This window comes from Protomyctophum bolini (genome assembly GCF_963924005.1).
Source record: "Protomyctophum bolini genome assembly, chromosome: 23".
Taxonomy (NCBI): domain Eukaryota; kingdom Metazoa; phylum Chordata; class Actinopteri; order Myctophiformes; family Myctophidae; genus Protomyctophum; species Protomyctophum bolini.
The window spans coordinates 24,758,283-24,782,880 of NC_137884.1; the positions used below are offsets into that span (position 1 = coordinate 24,758,283).

A 24,598-nucleotide genomic window follows, 5' to 3' on the forward strand; every position below is an offset into this window, starting at 1 on the left:
ACTCACCAGTACTGATCTCCGGCCAGTCAGACACTCACCAGTACTGATCTCCGGTCAGTCAGACACTCACCAGTACTGATCTCCGGTCAGTCACTCACTCACCAGTACTGATCTCCGGTCAGTCAGACACTCACCAGTACTGATCTCCGGTCAGTCAGTCACTCACTCACCAGTACTGATCTCCGGTCAGTCAGTCACTCACCAGTACTGATCTCCGGCCAGTCAGACACTCACCAGTACTGATCTCCGGTCAGTCAGACACTCACCAGTACTGATCTCCGGTCAGTCACTCACTCACCATGCAGTACTGATCTCCGGTCAGTCAGACACTCACCAGTACTGATCTCCGGTCAGTCACTCACTCACCAGTACTGATCTCCGGTCAGTCAGTCAGTCACTCACCAGTACTGATCTCCGGTCATGCACTTCTCGTACACGGGCCCCGGCAGCTCCTTGGTGTCGGGGAAGATGTTGTCGTGGTGGAGGATGACCGTCTTCACCACCTCGTTAACGTGAGCCTGGCACGCCACCTGGTCCAGGGCGTCGGGCGTGGGCAGGAGGGTGGGGCCGAACACGATGGCCAGGTTCCCGGCGTCCATCATGTTCTCATCGCTGTACTGGGACAGGCTGCACAGAGAGAGGTAAAGTTACTGTACTGGGACAGGCTGCACAGAGAGAGGTAAAGTTACTGTACTGGGACAGGCTGCACAGAGAGAGGGGGCAAAGGTCAAGTTACTGTACTGGGACCAGGGGGGCAGTCAGACAGATATTTTGTGAATTGATTGATTGATTGATTGAAATCTTTATTAACAGTTTGCAGAATTACAGTACATTTCAAGCACAAACTCAATACAAAGACTGTTAACTGTGAGTGGACGACCCAATTAAGCCTTACACTTGTTTACAACAGGGTCCACATTGTTCAATTCATCAAAACATTTAGAGACAAACAAATAGACACTTCTATGTAGTTAAAGAACAGAACAGGAATTCATCATATAGGAAGCGAAAAGGGAAAAAAATATATATACAGTGAGGGGAACAGGGGGATAAAAGAAAAGAAAACGAAAGACAGAGTGTAGGGCGCCTGCACACAACACCATGCGTTGATGCCATGTGTGCATATGTGCAGGCACCCAACACCACGTCCATACAAAAACATAGTACAATCCATAGTACAAAGACAGAGTGTAGGGCGCCTGCACACAACACCATGCGTTGATGCCATGTGTGCATATGTGCAGGCACCCAACACCACGTCCATACAAAAACATAGTACAATCCAGATACAAATTCAGCTTTTACAGTGGCCAGTTTCGAATTGCAGCCATCCGTAGGTGCCCTTTGAGAGCAGTTTTGAAGGAGCCAAGGGATTCACATGTCTTAATGACTGTTGGTAGGGCGTTCCACATTTTGGTCGCATAGGAGCGAAAAGAATTTAGTCCCTTGTTTGTGCCGAATCTGGGTTGTACATGGTTTGTTGCACTCCCTCTGGTGTTGTGGGTGTGGACTTCGTTTACATTAAGGAAGTATTTAGACAGGTACATGGGTATCTTGGTGGTGTATCTAATCTTGTGGACCAGACCCATTGCAAGATGCTGTACTCTGTCGTCGACCCTAAGCCATCCCAGCCTGTCAAAGTGGGCAGGGGTGAGGTGGGTTCGGGGGGTGAGGCCAAGTAGGAGCCTGACCAGTTTGTTTTGGGAGGTCTGGAGCCTTGTTTTAAGGGCCTTTGAGGTGCTGTGGTACCAGGAGGTGGATGCATAGTCAAAGAAACCTTGTACAAGGGCTCCTGTTAAGGTCTTCAAGGTGTTTTTGTCGACCAGTGAGGAGATCCTGTAGAGGAATCTTGTTCTTTGATTGACCTTTTTGATTACGTTGGTGGCCATCTTATCACCGGAAAGATTGGCCTCCAGGATGGAACCTAGGTAGGTAATTTGATCCTTCCGTGTGATAATATCATCACCAACTCTAACCAAGAAGCTATCTGCCTTTTTGAGATTACTATTTGATCCGAAGAGAATGGATTCAGTTTTTCCCAGGTGTAAGGATAGTTTGTTATCAGCGAGCCAGGTGCAGATTCTACCGAGTTCAGAGCTGAGGGTCTTTTCAACCTGCAGTTTGTTCCTGTCCGAGACCAGCAGTGCTGAGTCGTCTGCGAACAGGAACAAGTTGCAGTCACAAGCTGAAGTCATGTCGTTTACATATATTAGGAACAGTAAAGGCCCTAGTATGCTTCCTTGTGGGACGCCACAGCTCACTGGGAGGGGGGGGGACAGTGTTCCGTTCACTTCCACCATCTGTTCTCTCCCCTCCAGGTAGGATTGCATCCAGCTCACTGATGTGCTATCAAAACCAATAGCTTTAAGCTTGTTAACCAGTATGGAGTGGTTCACGGTGTCAAAAGCCTTTTGGAGGTCCAGCATGACCATGCCGCAGTATTTTCCAGCATCCACCTCGTGTTTGATGTGGTCGCTCAAATAGAGAAGGCATGTGTCAGTGGAGTGGGATGTTCTGAAACCAGATTGGAACTCGTACAACAATTTATTAGTGGCAAGATACTTTTCAACCTGTTCATAGACTATTTTTTCCATCACTTTCGAGATGGAGCTTAGAATAGAAATAGGGCGGTAGTTGCCGGGTTCTAATTTGCTCCCTTTTTTGTACAGGGGGGTTACTTTGGCCAGTTTAAAATCTCTGGGGACCTGTCCTTGTTTGATGGAGAGGTTAACTATGTGGGTGATGACTGGAGCTATGGAAATGGCTGAGTCTCTGAGAAATTTGGAGGGAATATTGTCATGGCCAGTGGCCTTGTGGGGTTGGAGGGCACTCAGTTTCTTAAGTACCTCCTCAGTTGTTACCATTGTCATTTTAAAATCATCTTTACAAACACCTAGGTTTTTGTAGAAGCCTTTGATGTGCTCTACACCAAAACGCCCAGAGTGGGAGGGCAGTTTGTTAACCAGCATTGTTGCAATGTTTGTAAAGAAGATGTTCAAGTGATTGGCTACATCAACCTTGTCAGTGATGAGGGTGTTATTTGATTTGATGTTTATGTTAGTAAACCTGGTTTTAAGTTTCTGACCACAGCCTAGTTGGTTGTTTAGTAGCTTCCAGAGCTCCCGAGGATTGTTTTTGATTTCCTCGGCTTTATCATTGATAAAGTTACTTTTGGCTGATTTGGTCATGGCAATTACACCGTTTCTTAGCTTGTTACATTGGGTTTTAAGGATGCACAGTTTGGTTTGGAGATCACTGTCGAAGCGCTTAGCTAGCTTGGACTTGCATTTAAGAAGTTCAGAGCATTTGTTGTCTCTGGCTTTCATTGCAGTCAGTATGTCCGAATTCATCCATGGCTCCGAGCGGGTTTTGACCCTGATGGTTCTCAGAGGAGCCATGTTGTTTAGTACTGTTGTAAATTTGGTTTTAAAGCCAAGCCATGCTTCTTCGACTAGTGAGCTCCTGAGCACATCGGACCAATCCAGTCTCTCCAGTTCTAGGTTAAAGGCCTCACTAGAGTAGGTTTTGAGGTCCCTAGATATGACTGTTTTGTGACAGTCAAATTTTAGTTTCTGTATTTTGCGGGTACAGAAAATCATAAAATGATCACTGAGCCCACATACAATAACCCCTTTCTTGGAGATTCTGGATTTGTCCGAGGTCAGAATGAGATCAATGACAGTTTGAGTAGAATCACACACTCTTGTGGGTTGGGTAATTAGCTGGCTGAAACCATGCAGATCACAGAGCCGACTAAACGATTTAAACACAGGCACTTCCTTACGATGCATGTCCGTATTCCAGTCGCCAATCAGGATTTTCTCTACAGATTCCTCCCCAGCTAAGCACCCCTCAAGAATATCATAGAACCCGTGCTGATCAGGCGGTCTATAGACGGTGCCAACTAGTACTGATTTAGCATTTTTGAAAATTAATTCAACCCACACAGTTTCAATTTCATCATGCTGTAATTCAGTACGAGTAACATATTCAGTGTCTTTGTGAATATACATGCACACGCCACCACCATGCCTGTTTCTGTCGTTCCTAATGACAGTATAGTTTTCTATTTCTATCTCTGGGTCCTTAGTGGACTCGTCAAGCTTAGTTTCAGAAAAACACAGGATGTTTGCCTTACCGTTTTGAAATAGATGTCTGATCTCTGCCAGTTTGCGACTGAGGCTATTCACATTCAAATGAAACAGATGAAGGCCGTTGGTTTCGACGATTGTGTTAATTTCGTCGGTGTTGAAATAGTCTGAGGTGTGAATGTGGATGGGCGGTGGAATTTCCGTGGCTGAGGTGTGAGTGGGGAGGGGCGGTGGAATGTCAATGCCATTGTCCTCAGTAGTCCTGGATTGACTGTGCATGTCAGGACATGTCCTGCACATGTCAATGCCATTGTCCTCAGTAGTCCTGGATTGACTGGGGGTGTGGGGGAGGGGGGGGTGTTCCTCGGTTTCGATCACAGCCGGGTTGGTTTCAGCAAACATAACGCCCGCGGTGAAATAAGGGGGTCCGCTGGCGTTGGTTGTATGCTGTGGGGGAGAGGCTGGAGAGCGTTCCCAGGCTGATCTTGGAGTTGCGTCCGTGGTCAAGTCCATGGAGGCGGCGCTCTGGAAGCCGTGGCGCGTTGCGATGGAAACGGCTGTGGCTTGCGGAAGTACCTCTTGCTGTAGGAGCAGTCTCGCTTGTGAGACCGCTTGTGATCGTGTAACCGGTCCAGGATTGAAATGAATGTCTCCCGATAGCAACAGGCATAAAATAATCACAGTTCTGCGATCCATTTTGCCAGTCGGGGGCTTGTACTTGCGATTCGGGTTCGCTGTTAACAGGCCATGAATCGCCGCCGACCCAAAAGAAATGTGTTTGCATTCCAAACCATTTAGGAGGAAATAGTCGCTGTGAAACTCAAACTCAAACTGAAGCCACTAAGGAAATGAAAGTTCATATAATGGCCTGTTGTGGCGCTGTCATTGGACCCAGAAAAACCCATAGCCCCATAGAAGTCCATGTATTTGGGCCCAACTTCACCTAGACTGTATTACCTTAATAAACATGGTCATGAATACTTTTTGCTCCAAAACGGATCTAGAAAGATGGCGACTTCCATTGCAAGGACTGACAGGCTTCATTTTACGTTCATGTTAGACCCGTGGAACGCTTTGTCCATATTTTTTACAGTCTATGACTGGGACAGGCTGCACAGAGAGAGGGGGCAAAGGTCGACAGTTTTAATGCCGTGATTAAAATGGTGTAATCGCTCGTCGCGGTTGATCAAAGATATTCCAAAGTGGCGTTCCCAACAACAGAGCGGAGGAGGAAAGCGATCCGCACCGCACCGCCATTGTAATGCACTGGGACTCAATTTCCCAGAACCCTTTGCACGCCAGAGCGACGGATGTTTTTGCGATGACGTCGTCGAAACGCGCCACCTACCCCACTCTGCCCGTATGACAAAAAAACGTATTAAAAACGCGGATTAAACAATGAAAACATAAGTCGACAGCGATATACCGACCGCTCCACCGCGGCCCTCTACTGAAAACGGTGTACGCGCATTACATCATACACGCCGTTTCACGTCAGAGGAGGGCTGTGGACAGTTCAGAAACCTGTCTACCAGTGACATCGTCAGGATTTCAAACCATGTGATCCAGGAAGCTCGCCAGTGAGTGTAACCTTCTGGCTCCAAAACTGTGGAATGCACTTCCCATTGCAGTCAGAACTGCAGCATCACTCCCAATATTCCGCCGTAGTCTGAAAACCCACCTTTTCAGACTCCATCATGGCCCAATGTTGGCCCATAGCACTTACCCTAGCCCCTTAGATAGCATTTCTGTAGACTTAGATAGCATTTGATACAGACTTATAGCATGTTATGTAGCCAGCAGTTATGTAGTCATAACACATCATAGTACATATGTATAGCATAGTATAGTAAATATGTATAGTTTCATTATATAAATATTCCACTGTTACGTTCTTAGCTTACGCATGTTTCATGATAAATGCTTTTTATGTGATGTATTCCCATGCTTTTTTGTTATTGCTTAATGTAAATCGCTCTGGATTAAGAGCGTCTGCTAAATGCCTAAATTGTAAATTGTAACCGTAACTGCGTTAGTTTAGTTATAGGCGAACGACACTAATCTGGGATGCATGCGAGAACCTCGCCAATGCATCCACAAATACATTTGGCTGGTGTTACATCACAGTCACACCTAGACATAACACCCCCCCCCCCCCCCCCTTCTCACACCTCCCTCCTTTGCACCTCTCTCTCTCCCCACACAGTATGCATATAAATTATATTGTATGTCACACAACCAGTCAGATTTCAGTCAGGGTAGGGTAGGTACCCTCACAAAAACATGCAGTAATCCAGGTCTCTAAACTGCCTCCCCCTGGCCAGCCGGGGCGCCTGATGGAGGTGAAAGGAACTGGTTGGAATAACGTGTTCCTTCCACGCGCTACGTCCAACCAGGGAAACTCCCCCCTGTCAGGTGTAAAGGAGCAACTTGGACACTCAAGCATGAAGGAAGCATGAGTTAAGTCCGTTGCTCTCCCCAGGAGGGTGTGTAGAGCCCATGATCACATTAGATTGACACAGGGGTGAAAAATGGGTTACAAAAATCGTGGGATAAAAAATATATAAAAAAAAAAAGATTTCAGTCAGACCAGAAAAGGTGCGGAGTCACCAGTGGCAGAGATAGACACAGACAGACTAGGGGGTGTTAGAGCGCCCCCTGCCCTTTTCCCTCTGGACAAATGTGCCCTTTTTTTGTACAGTGTACACATTGTAGTGTACAGTATGTGGACCGTGGTGACATTGATCAATTCTTGATAAAAAGCTTTTCTAATATATTATTTAATTTAGGCCCCAAAATCTATAAATCTCACACTATTAAGGCGACCGGCCCAGTTCCACGCGCTGCACAAGGTGCCCTTTTTGCACTTGAGCACCTGCCCCTCTAAATGTCTGTGCACGCCACTGGGAGTCACCTTCCGTCGACTCAGCAACGTCCGAGTTATGCCCTTTGGTCTCTCCTACACAGCAACAGCTCGTAGATCTGCTATTTTCACTATTCTCGAAAAAAGTAAAATATATACAGTATATATATACGGAAATGTGCCCGACAATAGGGACGCCAGGGTGTGGCTAATTAACCCATTCTGATCGGGAACCCGTTTTGGTGTTAGCATCATGTTATGCTTTAGCTATTGAAAAATAGCAGATCTACAAGCTCATAGCGCGCCACCGAGTGGCGCGCTACGAGCTTGTAGGTCTGCTATTTTTGAAAAATCAAAGAACGATTGACATTTTTAGAATCTGATCTCAGGTCAGAATGGGTTCATCAGACCAGTGTGTGTCCAGTGGAAACCTCGTATGAATCTGATCTCAGGTCAGAATGGGTTAACTGCTCTCTGAAAGCGTTAAGAAACCTGGAGCCGTGGAGAAGAAACGGAGACTCACTGGTTGAGGAAAGCGAACAGGTAACGCATCACGACCAGCGTCGCCCGCGGAACACCGAGCAGGATCTTACGGATGCACTGAGCTCTGTCGTAAAGGTTCTCCATACCTGCAGGAACACACGCACACACACACGCACACACACACACACACACATACGCACACACACGCACACACACACACACACACACACACACACGCACACGCACACACACACACGCACAAAGCTCAAGCTGTCATCCTTTTTTCCTGGAGATATCACAAGGTGTTTGTAGAACTGCCACATCCTGAAACAGCAGCCCAGACAGAGCGGAGCGGAGCGAGGGGAGGCTGGCTCCCCGTCTTCTCCGTGGGAAAACGGAGTATATGCGAGGATGAGTTTCACAAACACAAAAGCGAGACAAAAGACCAAAACGACAAAGGAAGGGGAGAGGGAGTGTATGTGGGTGGATGCAGTCAGATACAGAACACCCATCAGATTCATATTTTAATCTACGTGAATAGACTGTTTTAAGTCTGCAGCACTTTAACAAAGGCTCGTATAAAACCCACTGTACCATCATGTACAGTACAGTGGGTCTCGATATGGGGGGGGTGGGGGGGGGTCCTTGAGTAGCCTGGGATCCAGACTGATTGCCATGTTCAGCGTTTTTGTATGTATTCGTTAGCTCACTTCGCTTCACAGTCTGGCAAGCCTCCAATCTCCATGCACCAACGGTAGAAAACTATCTGTGTGGATTGGTCTGCGCATGCGCGTGCATTTGTGTGTGCGACTGTGCGTGCGTGCTCGGGGCGTGGGGGGTTTTCTTCCAATATAAAACTTGAGTAATTGAAATAGGAGTCAAATAGGACCGTGTCCAGAGAGTATGGAAGTGAGATAAAGACGAACGTAGCGAATCAGTCTGGATTTAAAGCTAGTCCTTGAGGGGGACACACACACACACACACACACACACACACACACACACAGACACAGACACACAGACACACAGACACACACACACACACACAATCGTGTAAAACAGACACTATATAAAATCATCCAAGACACTCACGGACACAGTTGAGGAGGTCGTTGAACCGGTCCTTGGGGAACAGCGGGTTCTCCAGACCTCTGAAGTAGAGCTTCAGAACGCCGGCCACGGAGTTGATGTCCCGGTTGCTCTCCTCGTCAACCAGCGGGTCGTTGCCTACGAGACAGACGGGCCCAGTCAAGTACCAGGTCACACTACAGTCAATTACCAGGTCACCTTAACAGTCAATTACCAGGTCACCTTACAGTCAATTACCAGGTCACCTTAACAGTCAATTACCAGCTCACCTTAACAGTCAATTACCAGGTCACCTTAACAGTCAATTACCAGCTCACCTTAACAGTCAATTACCAGGTCACCTTAACAGTCAATTACCAGGTCACCTTAACAGTCAATTACCAGGTCACCTTAACAGTCAATTACCAGGTCACCTTAACAGTCAATTACCAGGTCACGTTACAGTCAATTACCAGGTCACCTTAACAGTAAATTACCAGGTCACCTTAACAGTCAATTACCAGGTCACCTTAACAGTCAATTACCAGGTCACCTTAACAGTCAATTACCAGCTCACCTTAACAGTCAATTACCAGCTCACGTTACAGTCAATTACCAGGTCACGTTACAGTCAATTACCAGGTCACACTACAGTCAATTACCAGGTCACCTTAACAGTCAATTACCAGGTCACACTACAGTCAATTACCAGGTCACCTTAACAGTCAATTACCAGCTCACCTTAACAGTCAATTACCAGGTCACGTTACAGTCAATTACCAGGTCACGCTACAGTCAATTACCAGGTCACACTACAGTCAATTACCAGGTCACCTTAACAGTCAATTACCAGGTCACACTACAGTCAATTACCAAGTCACCTTAACAGTCAATTACCAGGTCACCTTAACAGTCAATTACCAGGTCACGTTACAGTCAATTACCAGGTCACGTTAACAGTCAATTACCAGGTCACCTTACAGTCAATTACCAGGTCACGTTAACAGTCAATTACCAGGTCACCTTAACAGTCAATTACCAGGTCACCTTAACAGTCAATTACCAGCTCACCTTACAGTCAATTACCAGGTCACACTACAGTCAATTACCAGCTCACCTTACAGTCAATTACCAGGTCACCTTAACAGTCAATTACCAGGTCACCTTAACAGTCAATTACCAGGTCACCTTAACAGTCAATTACCAGCTCACGTTACAGTCAATTACCAGGTCACGTTAACAGTCAATTACCAGGTCACGCTACAGTCAATTACCAGGTCACGTTACAGTCAATTACCAGGTCACGCTACAGTCAATTACCAGCTCACCTTAACAGTCAATTACCAGGTCACCTTAACAGTCAATTACCAGGTCACCTTACAGTCAATTACCAGGTCACCTTAACAGTCAATTACCAGGTCACCTTACAGTCAATTACCAGCTCACCTTACAGTCAATTACCAGGTCACCTTAACAGTCAATTACCAGGTCACCTTAACAGTCAATTACCAGGTCACCTTAACAGTCAATTACCAGCTCACCTTAACAGTCAATTACCAGCTCACCTTAACAGTCAATTACCAGGTCACCTTAACAGTCAATTACCAGCTCACCTTAACAGTCAATTACCAGGTCACCTTAACAGTCAATTACCAGGTCACCTTAACAGTCAATTACCAGCTCACCTTAACAGTCAATTACCAGGTCACCTTAACAGTCAATTACCAGGTCACCTTAACAGTCAATTACCAGCTCACCTTACAGTCAATTACCAGGTCACCTTAACAGTCAATTACCAGGTCACCTTAACAGTCAATTACCAGGTCACCTTAACAGTCAATTACCAGCTCACCTTACAGTCAATTACCAGGTCACCTTAACAGTCAATTACCAGCTCACCTTACAGTCAATTACCAGGTCACCTTACAGTCAATTACCAGGTCACGTTACAGTCAATTACCAGGTCACCTTAACAGTCAATTACCAGCTCACCTTACAGTCAATTACCAGGTCACCTTAACAGTCAATTACCAGCTCACCTTACAGTCAATTACCAGGTCACCTTACAGTCAATTACCAGCTCACGCCATCACAGTCCAGTAGGGTGTCAGTAGGGTATATTTGCAGCCATTTTGGAAAGAACTCTTCCTTCACAGGTGTTACCGATGATACTAATTAACCCATTCTGGGCGGGAACCCCTTTTCTGTGTTTTAAGCATTATGTTGTACTTTAGCTACCGAGTGCCGTGCTATGAGCTTGTAGATCTGCTATTGGTTTTTATTCGTGAAAATGTGGCCCAAATGTTTGAATATATTCTTTCAGAGCGAACGTTTTTAACTCAAATCTTTGCTTCTGGGGGGGGGGGGGTCCCTGGAACAACATATTTTCAGATGGGGCTCGGCGGCCGATTACATATATTTTTGGGGGTCTTTGATATGAAAATGTTTGAGAACCACTGACATAGAAACAGAGATTTTTCAGAATTCTGTCAGGATTTAGAAGACAATTGTAGAATCGTTCTAAATGGGTTAGGGGCCGGGCTCTACTCCATTCATACACTGTACCAAATTAGGACGTTCACACAATTATATTGACACTCCTGTCTGTCAAGTCACAACGACCGACGACCTCCAGGTGACCTCCAGGTGACCTCTTACCCCTCTCAAAGGAGTTCTTGATGTCGTTGACCTCCACCTGTGACCCCGACACCCGGAAGATGCCCTGATGCTGCAGACCTGTCGGAGACGAGACGTGGTCAGTGCTTCTCACATTAGGCCACGATGAACATAGACCATCTCTCTCGTAACATATGTGACTACATTTTGACTGAGAGACTGCCATTGGATTAAAAAAATAATAATTCACGTCATATGAAAGCAGGGAATCATAGCTTCAAACTAACATATTGGTTGTTCAGTTTGGCCCACCAGTTTTGGAGATATGGCTTATAGAGTAATGTCTTGCAGAAAACAGCGAGTTGAGAAAACAGGCTTGAAAAAGGTTCACTTCTGTGGTCTCTAACATTACACCTAGCTACATGTTTAAGCATTTATTTCATATTTACATGTCGATTTCAGCTCCGACACTTATTTCAGACATGCTCTAGTATGTGAAGAGTCTGTTTGTGCTATAAACTCATTTAAAAAAAAAGCTGAAAATCTGGAATTTGCGCAATGGCAGTCTCTGAGTCAAATCTGGTCACATATGTTGTGAACTTGCCATTATGTTTTTTTGAGTGACAGATTTGGATTTTTAACATTTTAACAACACAAATCTGGTAGTCACTTATATGTGTGTGTGTGTGTGTGTGTGTGTGTGTGTGTGTGTGTGTGTGTGTGTGTGTGTGTGTGTGTGCGTGTGCGCGTGCGTGCGCACGTAATTGTGAGTTTATGTACATGATAAAAATAAATCCACTTCCTTATACAGTAATAAATGCACAGGGTACACAGACTGTGATATCGCCTCTACTCTCCTGTAAGCAGATATTATTTGATTTAATAAAGACAATAAATATGAAACTCACCGTGTAGGTTTATGTGGCGGATACAACTCTCCACAAGCATAGGTATGGCTTTAGTTGAGTCCTACAGTAAATGTACATTACACAGATTATAACACATAGGTATGGCTTTAGTTGAGTCCTACAGTAAATGTACATTACACAGATTATAACACATAGGTATGGCTTTAGTTGAGTCCTACAGTAAATGTACATTACACAGATTATAACACATAGGTATGGCTTTAGTTGAGTCCTACACTGTAGGACTCAACTAATACTCTTGTATTGATTATCAATACAGACCATCAGACATGTACAGTACATCGCATACAGACATTGCAACGATTATAACACACACATCATGTACATCAATACAGACATGTACATTACAGCGATTATAACACACACATCGTGTCCACATCATTAGACAGTAAAGGGCAGAAACATTAAAAGAGATTTTACATGTAATGAGGTCAATGGGTATGCTTGCTATGTGTTTAGTCTGCACTGTGAGGCCTGAGCACTGGACTACCACATTTAAACACTTCTTCTTTTGTATGTGTCCAAACCATCTCACTATCCTCCTCTGCACACAAACACATGTACAAACACACGTACACGCACATGTAAGCGCACACACTAATAAAGAAATACTACCTGGTGCTTGCTGTGGGAGTTCTTCCGCCCACGACTATAATAAAGGGAGAGAGGAGGATATCAGTCCAATACCTTGTAGTGAGTGCTTGAAATGTACTGTAATTCTGCAAACTGTTAATACATCAATCAATCAATCAATCAATTGTTGACCAAACAGCATTACAGCGTGCCATTGTACTCACCTTGTAGTCAGCATGTCAGTCTTGTAACCTACACACACACACACACACACAGCACACAAACACACACACACACACACACACACACACACACACACACAGCACACACACACACACACACACACACAATGACACAAGTACAGGCATTAGTGAACACACCGAACAACCAGTTGTAATAAAAAGGTAAATTACAGATAAATAAAATGAAGGCCAACGAAATGAGAGCGATGTCTTTACCCTCCGATATGGCTTTCTTCAGAATGTCGTGTTTCGCCTGGAGTTTGGAAATCAGATTACTTCCCTCCAGATACTCACGAAACTTCTGATGGCGACAACACACACACACACACAGCATCAATCATTCACGTACGTTTACGTTTACGTTATTCACGTCGAATAAATTCGCGTTCGCTGAACGCTTCCGTTCTTACAGGGACGTGCAGAGAGTGATAGAGAGGCAGGGGCTGAAATCCCCCCAAAATTAAATGGAGAAAATAGCAGATCTACAATCTCACAACGTGTCGCGCTGCGACGCGCTGAGAGCTTGTAGATCAGCCATTTCCGGGGCGCAACACAGCACTCTTTTGGTGTAACGACATGGATTTAATAAACAAATTTGTTCAACGCAAAATGCTGCGTTCAAGTTCAGGAGACTTCGGAAAAAATGTAAATTCTCCTGAATGCTGCCTTCCTTCCGACAAAATTACGTAATTAATCATTACGACGGCATCAAGGCCTGCCAAAATACATTTTAGTCGACTAAATCAACCGTAGATTCAGTCGACTAAACTCTTATGATATTTAGTGGACTAAAACCAGACTAAAACACTAAAACATTCCAGGTGACTAAAATGTGACTAAAACTAAATGAAAACTAAACTAATCAATTTTTTCCTGCCAAAAACAACACAAAACGCCGGGACAACGCTCCACACGTCCCAAACTCTTCTCCCTTCTGGCTCCAAAACTGTGGAATGCACTTCCCATTGCAGTCAGAACTGCAGCATCACTCCCAATCTTCCGCCGTAGTCTGAAAACCCACCTTTTCAGACTCCATCATGGCCCATAGCACTTACCCCACCCCCTTAGATAGCATTTCTGTAGACTTAGATAGCATTTGATACAGACTTATAGCATGTTATGTAGACAGCACTAGAATTGCATTGTATATAGTCATAGCACGTCATAGTACATATGTATAGCATAGTAGTATATATGTATAGTTTATAATATGTATAGTTTCATTATATAGATATTCCACTGTTACGTTCTTAGCTTACGCATGTTTCATGATAAATGCTTTTATGTGATGCATTCCCATGCTTTTGTTCTTGCTTAATGTAAGTCGCTCTGGATTAAGAGCGTCTGCTAAATGCCTAAATTGTAAATTGTAATTGTAACACTGCTTCCGTTCTTTACGTTGAAGTAGAAGAGTTCCGTCTCCTGCTGATTGGCTCTCCTCTTGGCCAGGCTGGGTTTGTTCAGGTAGCCGTCGGACACGCTGGACTTGACCGACTCCGAGGACGGGCTGTGGGTGAAGCTCTGGGACACGTCGTAGTCGTCTAACACCGTCATGTCCTGGAGGGTGGTGAGAGTGGCCCCCCAAGTCTTCTTCACCTGGTGGGAGGGAGAACCACGTTAAACTAACCCTAAAGGCTCATACATAGTCTGGATTTTCACCCACCACCGGACTACAACATGACGTCACGAGCCGCGGTGAAGAGCAAACCTTCCGCCACCGCTCCAGCCCTTCTCTCTGTTTTTACTCACCACCGCTCAATGTTATTTAGCGGTGGTCGCGGTGGTCAGCTCACCAACGAAAATCCAGACTATGAATAGGACTTAACCCCCCCCTTGTCTTCAAGGTTCAAGGTTAGCTTTATTGTCCCTTGCGGGAAATTGGTTTGCAGCCAGACAATAGTAAAGAAATACACACAACAAACAACATTCAAAACAAGACTAAGATCTAAGAACAGGACACTAGAGACAGAGGCCTGTATTTTGCTTGTCTTATAGTACCAGGTCTTATTACTTAACTTAAGACCTGGAGGCGTGATCAATGCCATTTGGCTATTCTGAGTGGCCAAAAGAGCATTGACCACGCCTCCAGGTCTTAAGTTAAGTAATAAGACCTGGTACTTAAGACACGCAAAATACAGCCCAGAGAATTCATGACATTCAATTAAAGTAGAAAAGTCAGCAGAAGTGCCTTAGTGGGCAGTATGTGTGCAAAGAGGCAAGAATAAAGTGCTATCTGCTGTTCAGCAGCTGAATAGCAGCCGGGACCAAGGATAGTTTGAACCGGTTAGTCTTTGTCGAAGTAATTTATCAGATTTATCCCAGAACAAACAGACAAACCTATATTTCTAGATCTCTGCCATAAGAATAAATAAAAGTTTTCAATTCAAAAGGTGTTCAGTGAGCTGTGAATAGTCTGCATGTAAAGAATATTTGTATTTTGCAGTAAACGATGATGAGCATGCTTTTTTTATGTGTATTATGGTAATTAGGGTGTCTACTGTACAGTATGTACAGTAGACAGACTGCTGAGAGGCCCAGATGCAGCTCATTAATCCAGACTCATTAATCCAGACTCATCAGCAATGTTTGGCCCTTCAGGGCGAGAACACTACTTTACAATCTGCAAACACTTTGTACAGCGCTATGAATGTATAGCATGTCAAGGAGGGAGGGAGTGAGGTAGTGAGTGAGTGAGTGAGTGAGTGAGTGAGTGAGTGAGTGAGTGAGTGAGTGAGTGAGTCCGTGCATGCGTGCGTGCGTGCGTGCGTGCCTCACCTCTTCATTCTCTATCTTCAGGGTTGCTAGGCGGGTCTGGAGCTGAGTGAGACGCAGTGTGAGCTCAGCTTGGACCTGAGGCTGGGCAGCGATCTGGGCCACCTAGTGGCAGGAAGGAGCAGCACAAACACAGCACAGAACACAAACATTAGTTCTTTCCCCCCCCCAACATTTCCTACAATTGTTTTTAAACATTATTTCAAAGGATTCAAAAAAATATTAAGATCGCTTCCAACACAAAAACTAAACATTTTATCAACTCAGTAATTTTTTCCCCTGAAAGCAGACAAGTCAAGCTTGCTCTGAAGGTCTTTCGTTGTCACACATTCACAACAGAGAATTTTCAATAAATCATTCAAAAAGTGCAATCTGCCATAGCAGAAACTAGCAACATTTTCAAAAGGTCCATAAAATAAAGATTAAAATTTCGAAAATAGCTGATCTACAAGTTCACAGCACGTCGCATCGTGATGCGTTGTGAGCTTGTAGATCGGCATAATGGTTCATTCATAATGTATTTTTCTAAGTTTGTGTCAACCAAAAAATATATATCTTTTCGGTTCCCCCGAGTTAAAACATTTTGGGAAACACTGCAATAGATTGATCACAGACCGATCAGCCAATCACACGTCTATCACATCAGTGTTTGGAATCAAATACGTTCACAAACGTTTTCATGTCAAGGACCCCCAAATTGACACTAATTAGCCCCACGGACCCCCATAAGAGAAGGTTTTTACGGCTCTAGCAGTGATTCTCAACACGTTTAATTTCAAGGACCCCCAGTTTGACTTTGAATTAGGCTACAGACCCCCCCATTTAATGGCATTTCTATCTGGGACCCCCAATTTATATAATTTATATATAAAGTCAATGTTAATTTAATTCTCAGAGTTACAGAGCAATAAAGGGTCCCATTTGGTTCGTGGTTCCTAACTATCATTTAGCTGGGGGGGGGGGGGGGGACCCCCTGTAACTCCCTCAAGGACCCCTGCAGGGGGTCCCCCGGAACCCCACGCTGGCTGTACCGTGTCTCCCATGTGAGCCTGGAAGCTGAAGCGCGACGGGGGGCAGAAGGCGGTGGGGTAGAGGCCCAGGAGACGCTGCCGGTCGCGGGCCGGGTCCAGGCCCTCCACGGCCCCCTCCAGAACCTCCAGCCCCGCCCGTCTGGAGGCCTCCAGGCTGAGTTCTGCTGACAGGTAGGTCCTCAGGGCCCGACTCAGGCTGGAGTGGTACCCTAGGTCACAACACTGAGACCCCCACCAGGGGACGAGAGAGAGCACAACAGACACGACCACGTTAGTAAATGGTACATTTATCATCATCATCACCTTTATTTATACTCGGAAATACAGTTCAGGTTCAGGTTCAGGTTCAGGTTTATTTGTGTATAGATACAGAGTATACATACAATGAAATTTGTTTTGCTCAGAGCACTCTCAGTCTTACATACACAGGACATAAACAAACATCTATAGTGCAAGAAAAAGAGAAAAAAACAGGAAAAGAAAAGTGCAAGTGAAGTGAAGTGCAATACAGTTCGAGGTCAGCTGTTCAGCAGCCTGACTGCCCCCTGGGGGTAAAAACTGTTACTGAGACAGGTGGTGGTACGAGATTTGATGCTCTGGTAGTGTTTTTTGGAAGGGAGTGGTTTGAACAGGGTATTTGCGGGGTGGCTGGTGTATTCCATGATGTTATGGGTTTTTTCATACAGCGAGTGGTGTAGATGTTATGGAGACTGGGTAATTCTGTAGTGCCGATGATTTTAGCTGCTGTTTTAATGTTGAGGGCAAGCACTCATTTTCACCGTATAGCCGAGGTTACAATACACAAAATACAGTCAAAAAAACAATACATCATACACAACATTATGAAATAAATCAATTGAAGCAGAAGCAATCACGGTGAAAAAAATGTTCTGGAGCATTCCTTTGAACTGACCCGAAGGATGGCAGGGAGCTCAGTTGGAAAGAGTTCATTCCATGAAGTTGGGCCGCTGACAGAGAAAGCTGTCTTGCCCAACTCTGTGTGAGCCTGAGGAACCTTGAGCCTTAAGAAATCACTAGAGCGGCTCTGATAGGTGCTATTGTTCAATTGCATCATGGAACAGATATAGTCAGGGAGCATCCCAGCAATGGCTTTATATATAAAAAAAAGGTGCCAATGCTTATCTGGCCTCTAAGTCAGAGAGGATAAACCTGAGTTCTCATAAAGTGCACAGTGGTGGTGGGTACCATAACTATCACCAGTAGTCCACAGCAAGGCAGAGTTCACATTCACACACACATTCACACACCGATGGCGGAGGAAACCATGCAAGGCACCAACCAGCACAATCAGGGGTTCAGTGTCTTGCTCAAGGACACTTCGACACTAACTCTGGGGGAGCCCACAGGGTTCGAACTGCAGGCAACCTTGTGGTTGCCATTCGGCCACTCTACCCCTGAGCCAGCGCCGCCCCCAGTGCAGTGCACAGGGAATAATATGAACCACCAATAGGGAAACGTGATCGTACTCGGAAATAATGTCTATAATGTCGGGCAGGTCATGGATGTAGTATTTATAGTATACTCACGTCTATAATGTCGGGCAGGTCATGGATGTAGTATTTATAGTATACTCACGTCTATAATGTCGGGCAGGTCATGGATGTAGTATTTATAGTATACTCACGTCTATAATGTCGGGCAGGTCATGGATGTAGTATTTGAACACAGAGGCGTTGGTGGCCTCCATGGTCAGGAGGTACTCGTTCCTGGCTTTCAGAGTCTTCAGTTTGTTCTCCGAGTATTTCGCCTTCCTCTAGAAACGTGAGAGACGGACAAAGCGGTGAAAAGACGTGTTGTACAGAACAGTGTCGTCTTCGTCGACTTAAACTAAGACGAAAAATGTTCGTCGACTACCTTTCACTGACGAAAACTAAATGGAAAAAACTAAATGAAAACTAAGCTACGGTGACTAAAACTATGACTAAATATACTGTCGATTTTGTCAACAAATAAAAACTAGACTAAAATGTTAGGAAGGGACTAGTGGACAAGAGATGTCATTTCACACTTACACTTACGCACACTGAAAATAGCAGATCTACAAGCTCACAACGTGTGTGAGCTTGTTGTGAGAGAGTTGTGAGCTTGTATATCTGCTATTTTCAGTGTAAAATCAGCCATTATGACAGCATCAAGGCCCGCCAAAAATACATTTTAGTCGACTAAATCAACTGTATAGATGTAGTCCCGTTCGGGGCTCCATACCTTCTCCTTCATCTTCTCCATCTTGCGCGCTGCGTTGCGTCTCTGGTGACGCTCCTCTATCCTCAGGCCGAACACTGGCTCCACCCCTCCGGTCGTGCTGGACACGCCCTTGACACGCCCCTCCTGTCGCTCCGCCTCCCTCAGTTTGGTCTCCGCGTTGATGGTCTCCGCGTTGTACATGTGATAGGTCTTCATCACCTATAAGGACCACAATGACCACAATGCAACACTGTTGTACATGTGATAGGTCTTGACTGGACTGAACGAGACTTGCAATAAACCAGAGCCATCTAATAGAATAGTTACGACATTGAGGGGGCAGAAACAGAGCGCTCGAGCGCTGTTCATGCAGCCTGAACTGAGACAATAAGATGGAGTTGGAAATACATTGTTTTCAACGAGGGCGGCCGCAAATAAGAGCTATTTTAAGCATGTCTGCAACATGCCAACTGTTTTAAAGTATTGTACAGTAACAACTAAAGTTTCTTCAATGTTTATGAATGGTAAATGGTGCATTTATATAGCGCCTTTATCCAAGGCTAGGTTAGGTTAGGGTTCTAATCTAACCCAGCTGGGTTAGGTTAGGTTCTAATCTAACCCTCATGCAGCTGGGTTAGGTTAGAGTTAGAATCTAACCCAGCTGGGTTAGGTTAGAGTTAGGGTTCTAATCTAACCCACATGAATCTGAAACTTACGGTGTAAAGTTCATTCAGAAGTTTCATCAGATCCTCCTGGAGCTGAAAGGTGATCTCCTTACTCTGAGAGAGAGAGAGAGAGAGAGAGAGAGAGAGAGAGAGAGAGAGAGAGAGAGAGAGAGAGAGAGAGAGAGAGAGAGAGAGAGAGAGAGAGAGAGGCAGAGAGAGAGAGAGAGAGGCAGATAGAGAGAGAGAGAGAGAGTATCATCAGGGTATAACTGTCTGGGACGGTATAAAGGACGCTAACACACACACATAGGGTTCCATTCCCCGCACGCTGTTCTGTGGGAAATGGAAATGTCGGGGTTAATAAAGCACTGTGGATCAATCAGGCAGGCTGAATACTGGTCTATAAATAAATGAATAAAGCCACACACACACACACACACACACACACACACACACACACACACACACACACACACACACACACACACACACCCACACCCACACACACACACACACACACACAAAATGATAAATTAAACAAACGGTGCCAGACTCCATCCCCAGCTTTACTGTGCTGTACAGTATAGGCACAAAAATGAATTCCTGTCTCATGCATTAAACAGCTCGGGTGGGTTTGGGAAGGAGCTATGTGTGGCAGCGCGGTGCCGCATTAATATTGCATTATGCTAAATGACTAGAATGGACGAATCCTTCCATAGCATAGAATCCTAGAATGGAGGAATCCGGTGGGTAGGAAAATCATTGTTAAGCAATGGAAGTCTGAGGTTTTACCTCCAGCACATGTATGGTTCACTCAGCTCGGTACTGTGGCTGCTTTGGAGAGGTTATCCTTTAAAATGAATAATCAGTTGTATAAATATGATCTGAAGTGGGACGTGTTCCTCAGTCATGTTGCAGGTCCCTTGGTGTGATCCATGGTCAGGCAATGCCCTCTTGATTGTTTATTGTATTACTACACATTATGATATGGTTGATGATGCTGCGTTTGGTCGTGTAAATAATGTAAACTATTTTCACATTTAATTTGATTTTGATTTTTCCTTTTTTTTTTGTTTATCTCATCTATCTTGCCTGTCCATGAATACGTACTCTGATGTTGTTTGTGTTTGTATAGCATAGAATCCTAGAATGGACGAATCCTTCCATAGCATAGAATTCTAGAATGGACGAATCCCTTCCATAGCATAGAATCCTAGAATGGACGAATCCCTTCCATAGCATAGAATCCTAGAATGGACGAATCCCTTCCATAGCATAGAATCCTAGAATGGATGAATCCCTTCCATAGCATAGAATCCTAGAATGGACGAATCCCTTCCATAGCATAGAATCCTAGAATGGACGAATCCCTTCCATAGCATAGAATCCTAGAATGGACGAATCCCTTCCATAGCATAGAATCCTAGAATGGACGAATCCCTTCCATAGCATAGAATCCTAGAATGGACGAATCCCTTCCATAGCATAGAATCCTAGAATGGACGAATCCCTTCCATAGCATAGAATCCTAGAATGGACGAATCCCTTCCATAGCATAGAATCCTAGAATGGACGAATCCCTTCCATAGCATAGAATCCTAGAATGGACGAATCCTTCCATAGCATAGAATCCTAGAATGGATGAATCCTTCCATAGCATAGAATCCTAGAATGGACGAATCCTTCCATAGCATAGAATCCTAGAATGGACGAATCCCTTCCATAGCATAGAATCCTAGAATGGATGAATCCCTTCCATAGCATAGAATCCTAGAATGGATGAATCCCTTCCATAGCATAGAATCCTAGAATGGATGAATCCCTTCCATAGCATACCGCCCGCTGAGAGCAGAGAAGGATCAGCTGGGCGTTGTCATGGCCATTAAAACAGGGCCAGCGTCGGCCAGTAACGAAGTACATTTACTTGAGTGCTATTCTACATCTTTTGAGTATTTGCGGTATACTTGACTTGACTTTTTTTTAATATTTTTTTATCCCACGATTTTGTAACCCATTTTTCACCCCTGTGTCAATCATCTACTGTGATCCTGGGCTCTATACACACCCTCCGCCAACCTGGGGAGAGCAACGGACTTAACTCATGCTTCCTTCATGCTTGAGTGTCCAAGTTGCTCCTTTACACCTGACAGGGGGGAGTTTCCCTGGTTGGACGTAGCGCGTACTTGACTTGAGTATTTATATATTCATGATAATTATGACTTTCACTCTTTCACTCCATTTCAAAGACAAATACTGTACTTTTGACTCAATTGACTATATTCACATGACTGTACATTACGGCCATCTCTCTCTCTCACCAGGAGTATCGATATGTTGACTTGAGCATTGGAGTCGATTACTACCCCCCCCCCCCCCACACACACACACACACACAAAACTGGACCTCCTCCTCCCAGCGCTCAGAGACAGTCTGCGTTGTTATTACAGCATCCTCGTCAGAACCCCTCAGGTGTTCTAGAACACTGCCCTGATGGAGGACAGCACATTGCTGCTGACGCCCCCTGGTGGAGGCCACAGCACCCCCTCCATCCATCCATCCCTCTCTCTCTCTCCACCCATCCATCCATCCCTCCCTCCCTCCATCCATCCACTTTATAAATCATGAATAAAAAATGAGCTAGAACAGAGATTAATAATGAACATGCTGTGCTAAACTTGGAGGCGTGTGTGTGTGTGTGTGTGTGTGTGTGTGTGTGTGTGTGTGTGTGTGTGTGCGCGCACACGTGCGCACGAGAGAGAGAGCGAGCGAGCATCAATGCACGTGCCAAGTGTGCATGTTAAATTTGTGGTTACAGCCTCAGGGAATATATAGACTTTACTTTTCATTACAATCACCTTCCTTCCTACAGACTCCCCTCAGACTGGAACACACTGTGAGAGAAAGAAGTAGAACAGCTGAAGACTTCCTTCACCTGCTGGACGTCCTACTAAAAGCTTTTTACTTACGCTCATGAATGATTGCATTTCGTTGTACGGTTTGCTGCACATTACATCAGACATGTAAACACAATTCAAGGAATTATTTAGAAAATGTGCCGTGCCACGTCCACACATAATAGCTGAATCCACCAGCAGTTAACTTGTATTTTAGGTTAAAAGCTATTTCACATTCTTGCCAAAATCATTTAACCCATTCTGACCTGAGATCAGATTCATACGAGGTTTCCACTGGACACACAATGGTCTGATGAACCCATTTTGACCTGAGATCAGATTCTAAAAATGTCAGTTGTTGATCGATTTTTCAAAAATAGCAGACCTACAAGCTCGTAGCGCGCCACTCGGTGGCGCGCTATGAGCTTGTAGATCTGCTATTTTTCAATACCTAAAGCATAACATAGTGCTAACACCAAAATGGGTTCCCGTTCAGAATGGGTTAAGGCACTATAGATCGGTGCCTGTCGGTTACCGGCCCACTTGGAGCTAGCCTCGGTCCCAGCCTTACTGGCCTACTTGGGAGCTATAAGCCTCGGTCCCAGCCTTACTCATCTGCCAAGAGAAAAGCCTGGTCACAACAACCTAAGGCAGATACGCTATCGGTCGGATGTGTCGGTCCGGAAACATCCGTCAGATGTACAGTATTTTCCCCGGATACGATATATATTTTCGACCAATCACAACACTTGATTCATTTCACGGAGATGTAAACAGATTTGTAAAGCGTCAACGTCCTTTCATTGAGCGGTATATAGTCTTTTTCATTGGCCTAAAATATTGTCTATATACAGTACATACTGTACAGTACATTCATGAATCCACTTGCTGACCGGCCGGCGCGTGCCGACGACTCAGCACTCCTGACATCGGGAGAAGACAAAATGCAGGTTGAAGAGGCTCTCTGCACAGAACTCACGAAAATCCGAACTTGGCTTTATACCGATAACAAACTCTCATTGCATCGTGGTAAAACGGAATCCATCCTTTCCGGGTCCAACCGTTCCCTTAGCAGGATAAATGTACACCATTTTAAGGTCCAAGTTGACAACATAGTAATCTCTAGCAAAGAAGAGGTCACACATCGAGGCAGGTGTCCTCGACAATAAGCTGACAGGTTGAGGGCATGGCAACAAGGGCGGTCAAAAGAGTAAATCAAAGGACAAGATTCCTGGGCAGACTTTCCTCTTTTGTCAACAAAAGGGCTCTCAGGACTTTAGCTGCATGGAGCAGTGACTCATACTGCTAATCTTTGACTATGCTTGCACATCCTGGTTCTCGAACATCTCAATGGCACAGAAGAACAAGCTAAAACAAACTAATTCGACTTCTTCTCGGCCTGGGACCAATGACCCACCTATATATGCAGAGCATCTGGATAGCATTGGCTGGCTCCGGGAGTCAAACAATTGAAAATGGGTCTGACATTCAAAATGGTACATGCAGTCCATGCCCTCAGTGCCCATTTATTTGACTGATATAGTAGTGACACCCACAGCCAAAAAACTAGAGGTAGCGTAAACAATGATCTGGTGCCACCCACTTATAAAACAAACATGGGTAAATTCACCTTCCTCAGCACTGCTATTCAGGTGTGGAATGCCCTGCCCCCTTTCCCTTAAAACAAGCCAATCACTGGCCTCCTTTAAAACAGACCTAAAAGCTCACCTGTCAGCAGGTCAGAGGAAGAGGAGGTGAACAATTACTGTTTTAGATTCTTGTCCATGACTGTATGTGTGTGAGTGCATGCAGGGACCCGAATGGAAACAAGACCGCGAGGTCTTTCTTCGGAAATCCCCTTTGGACCAAAATGCCTGACTGTACATTGTTGCCGTTTGCATTTTTCTTTTGTCTAATGAAATATTCAATCAATCAATGAGGTCAGCACATTGTGGGCTCATTAAGGGCAAGTGGCCCGATGTCCGGAGTGTATTTTGTGCAGAACTAATGCTTGGAATGGATTCAGAACCATGAAAACGCCCTAGTTTGACACATGCTACTTAAAGCAAAAGGAAAGTTTGACATTTTTGACATTGTTGCCTGCCATAGGACGTTAATGGTAGGGTCACAAGAAACCCCTAGAAAAGAATTGCCCAATACCGACA

The 24,598-nt window shown here is 44.9% G+C and overlaps 1 protein-coding gene across 1 annotated transcript in view; it reads right to left on the minus strand.

Annotated features, from left to right (window-relative positions):
• Positions 1 to 24,598, minus strand: part of LOC308310846 (SLIT-ROBO Rho GTPase-activating protein 1-like) — a gene marked incomplete at both ends in the record, with an annotated part of 63,697 nt that overhangs the window by 6,359 nt on the left and 32,740 nt on the right. The window contains 14 exons of the mRNA XM_080757295.1: positions 403 to 627; positions 7,478 to 7,583; positions 8,530 to 8,664; positions 11,164 to 11,241; positions 12,030 to 12,090; positions 12,666 to 12,699; positions 12,848 to 12,875; positions 13,082 to 13,166; positions 14,264 to 14,461; positions 15,641 to 15,742; positions 16,669 to 16,890; positions 18,314 to 18,442; positions 18,895 to 19,092; positions 19,590 to 19,652. Coding sequence (XP_080613421.1) covers positions 403 to 627; positions 7,478 to 7,583; positions 8,530 to 8,664; positions 11,164 to 11,241; positions 12,030 to 12,090; positions 12,666 to 12,699; positions 12,848 to 12,875; positions 13,082 to 13,166; positions 14,264 to 14,461; positions 15,641 to 15,742; positions 16,669 to 16,890; positions 18,314 to 18,442; positions 18,895 to 19,092; positions 19,590 to 19,652 — 1,664 coding nt within the window. The remainder of the gene's footprint in view (positions 1 to 402; positions 628 to 7,477; positions 7,584 to 8,529; positions 8,665 to 11,163; positions 11,242 to 12,029; positions 12,091 to 12,665; positions 12,700 to 12,847; positions 12,876 to 13,081; positions 13,167 to 14,263; positions 14,462 to 15,640; positions 15,743 to 16,668; positions 16,891 to 18,313; positions 18,443 to 18,894; positions 19,093 to 19,589; positions 19,653 to 24,598) is intronic.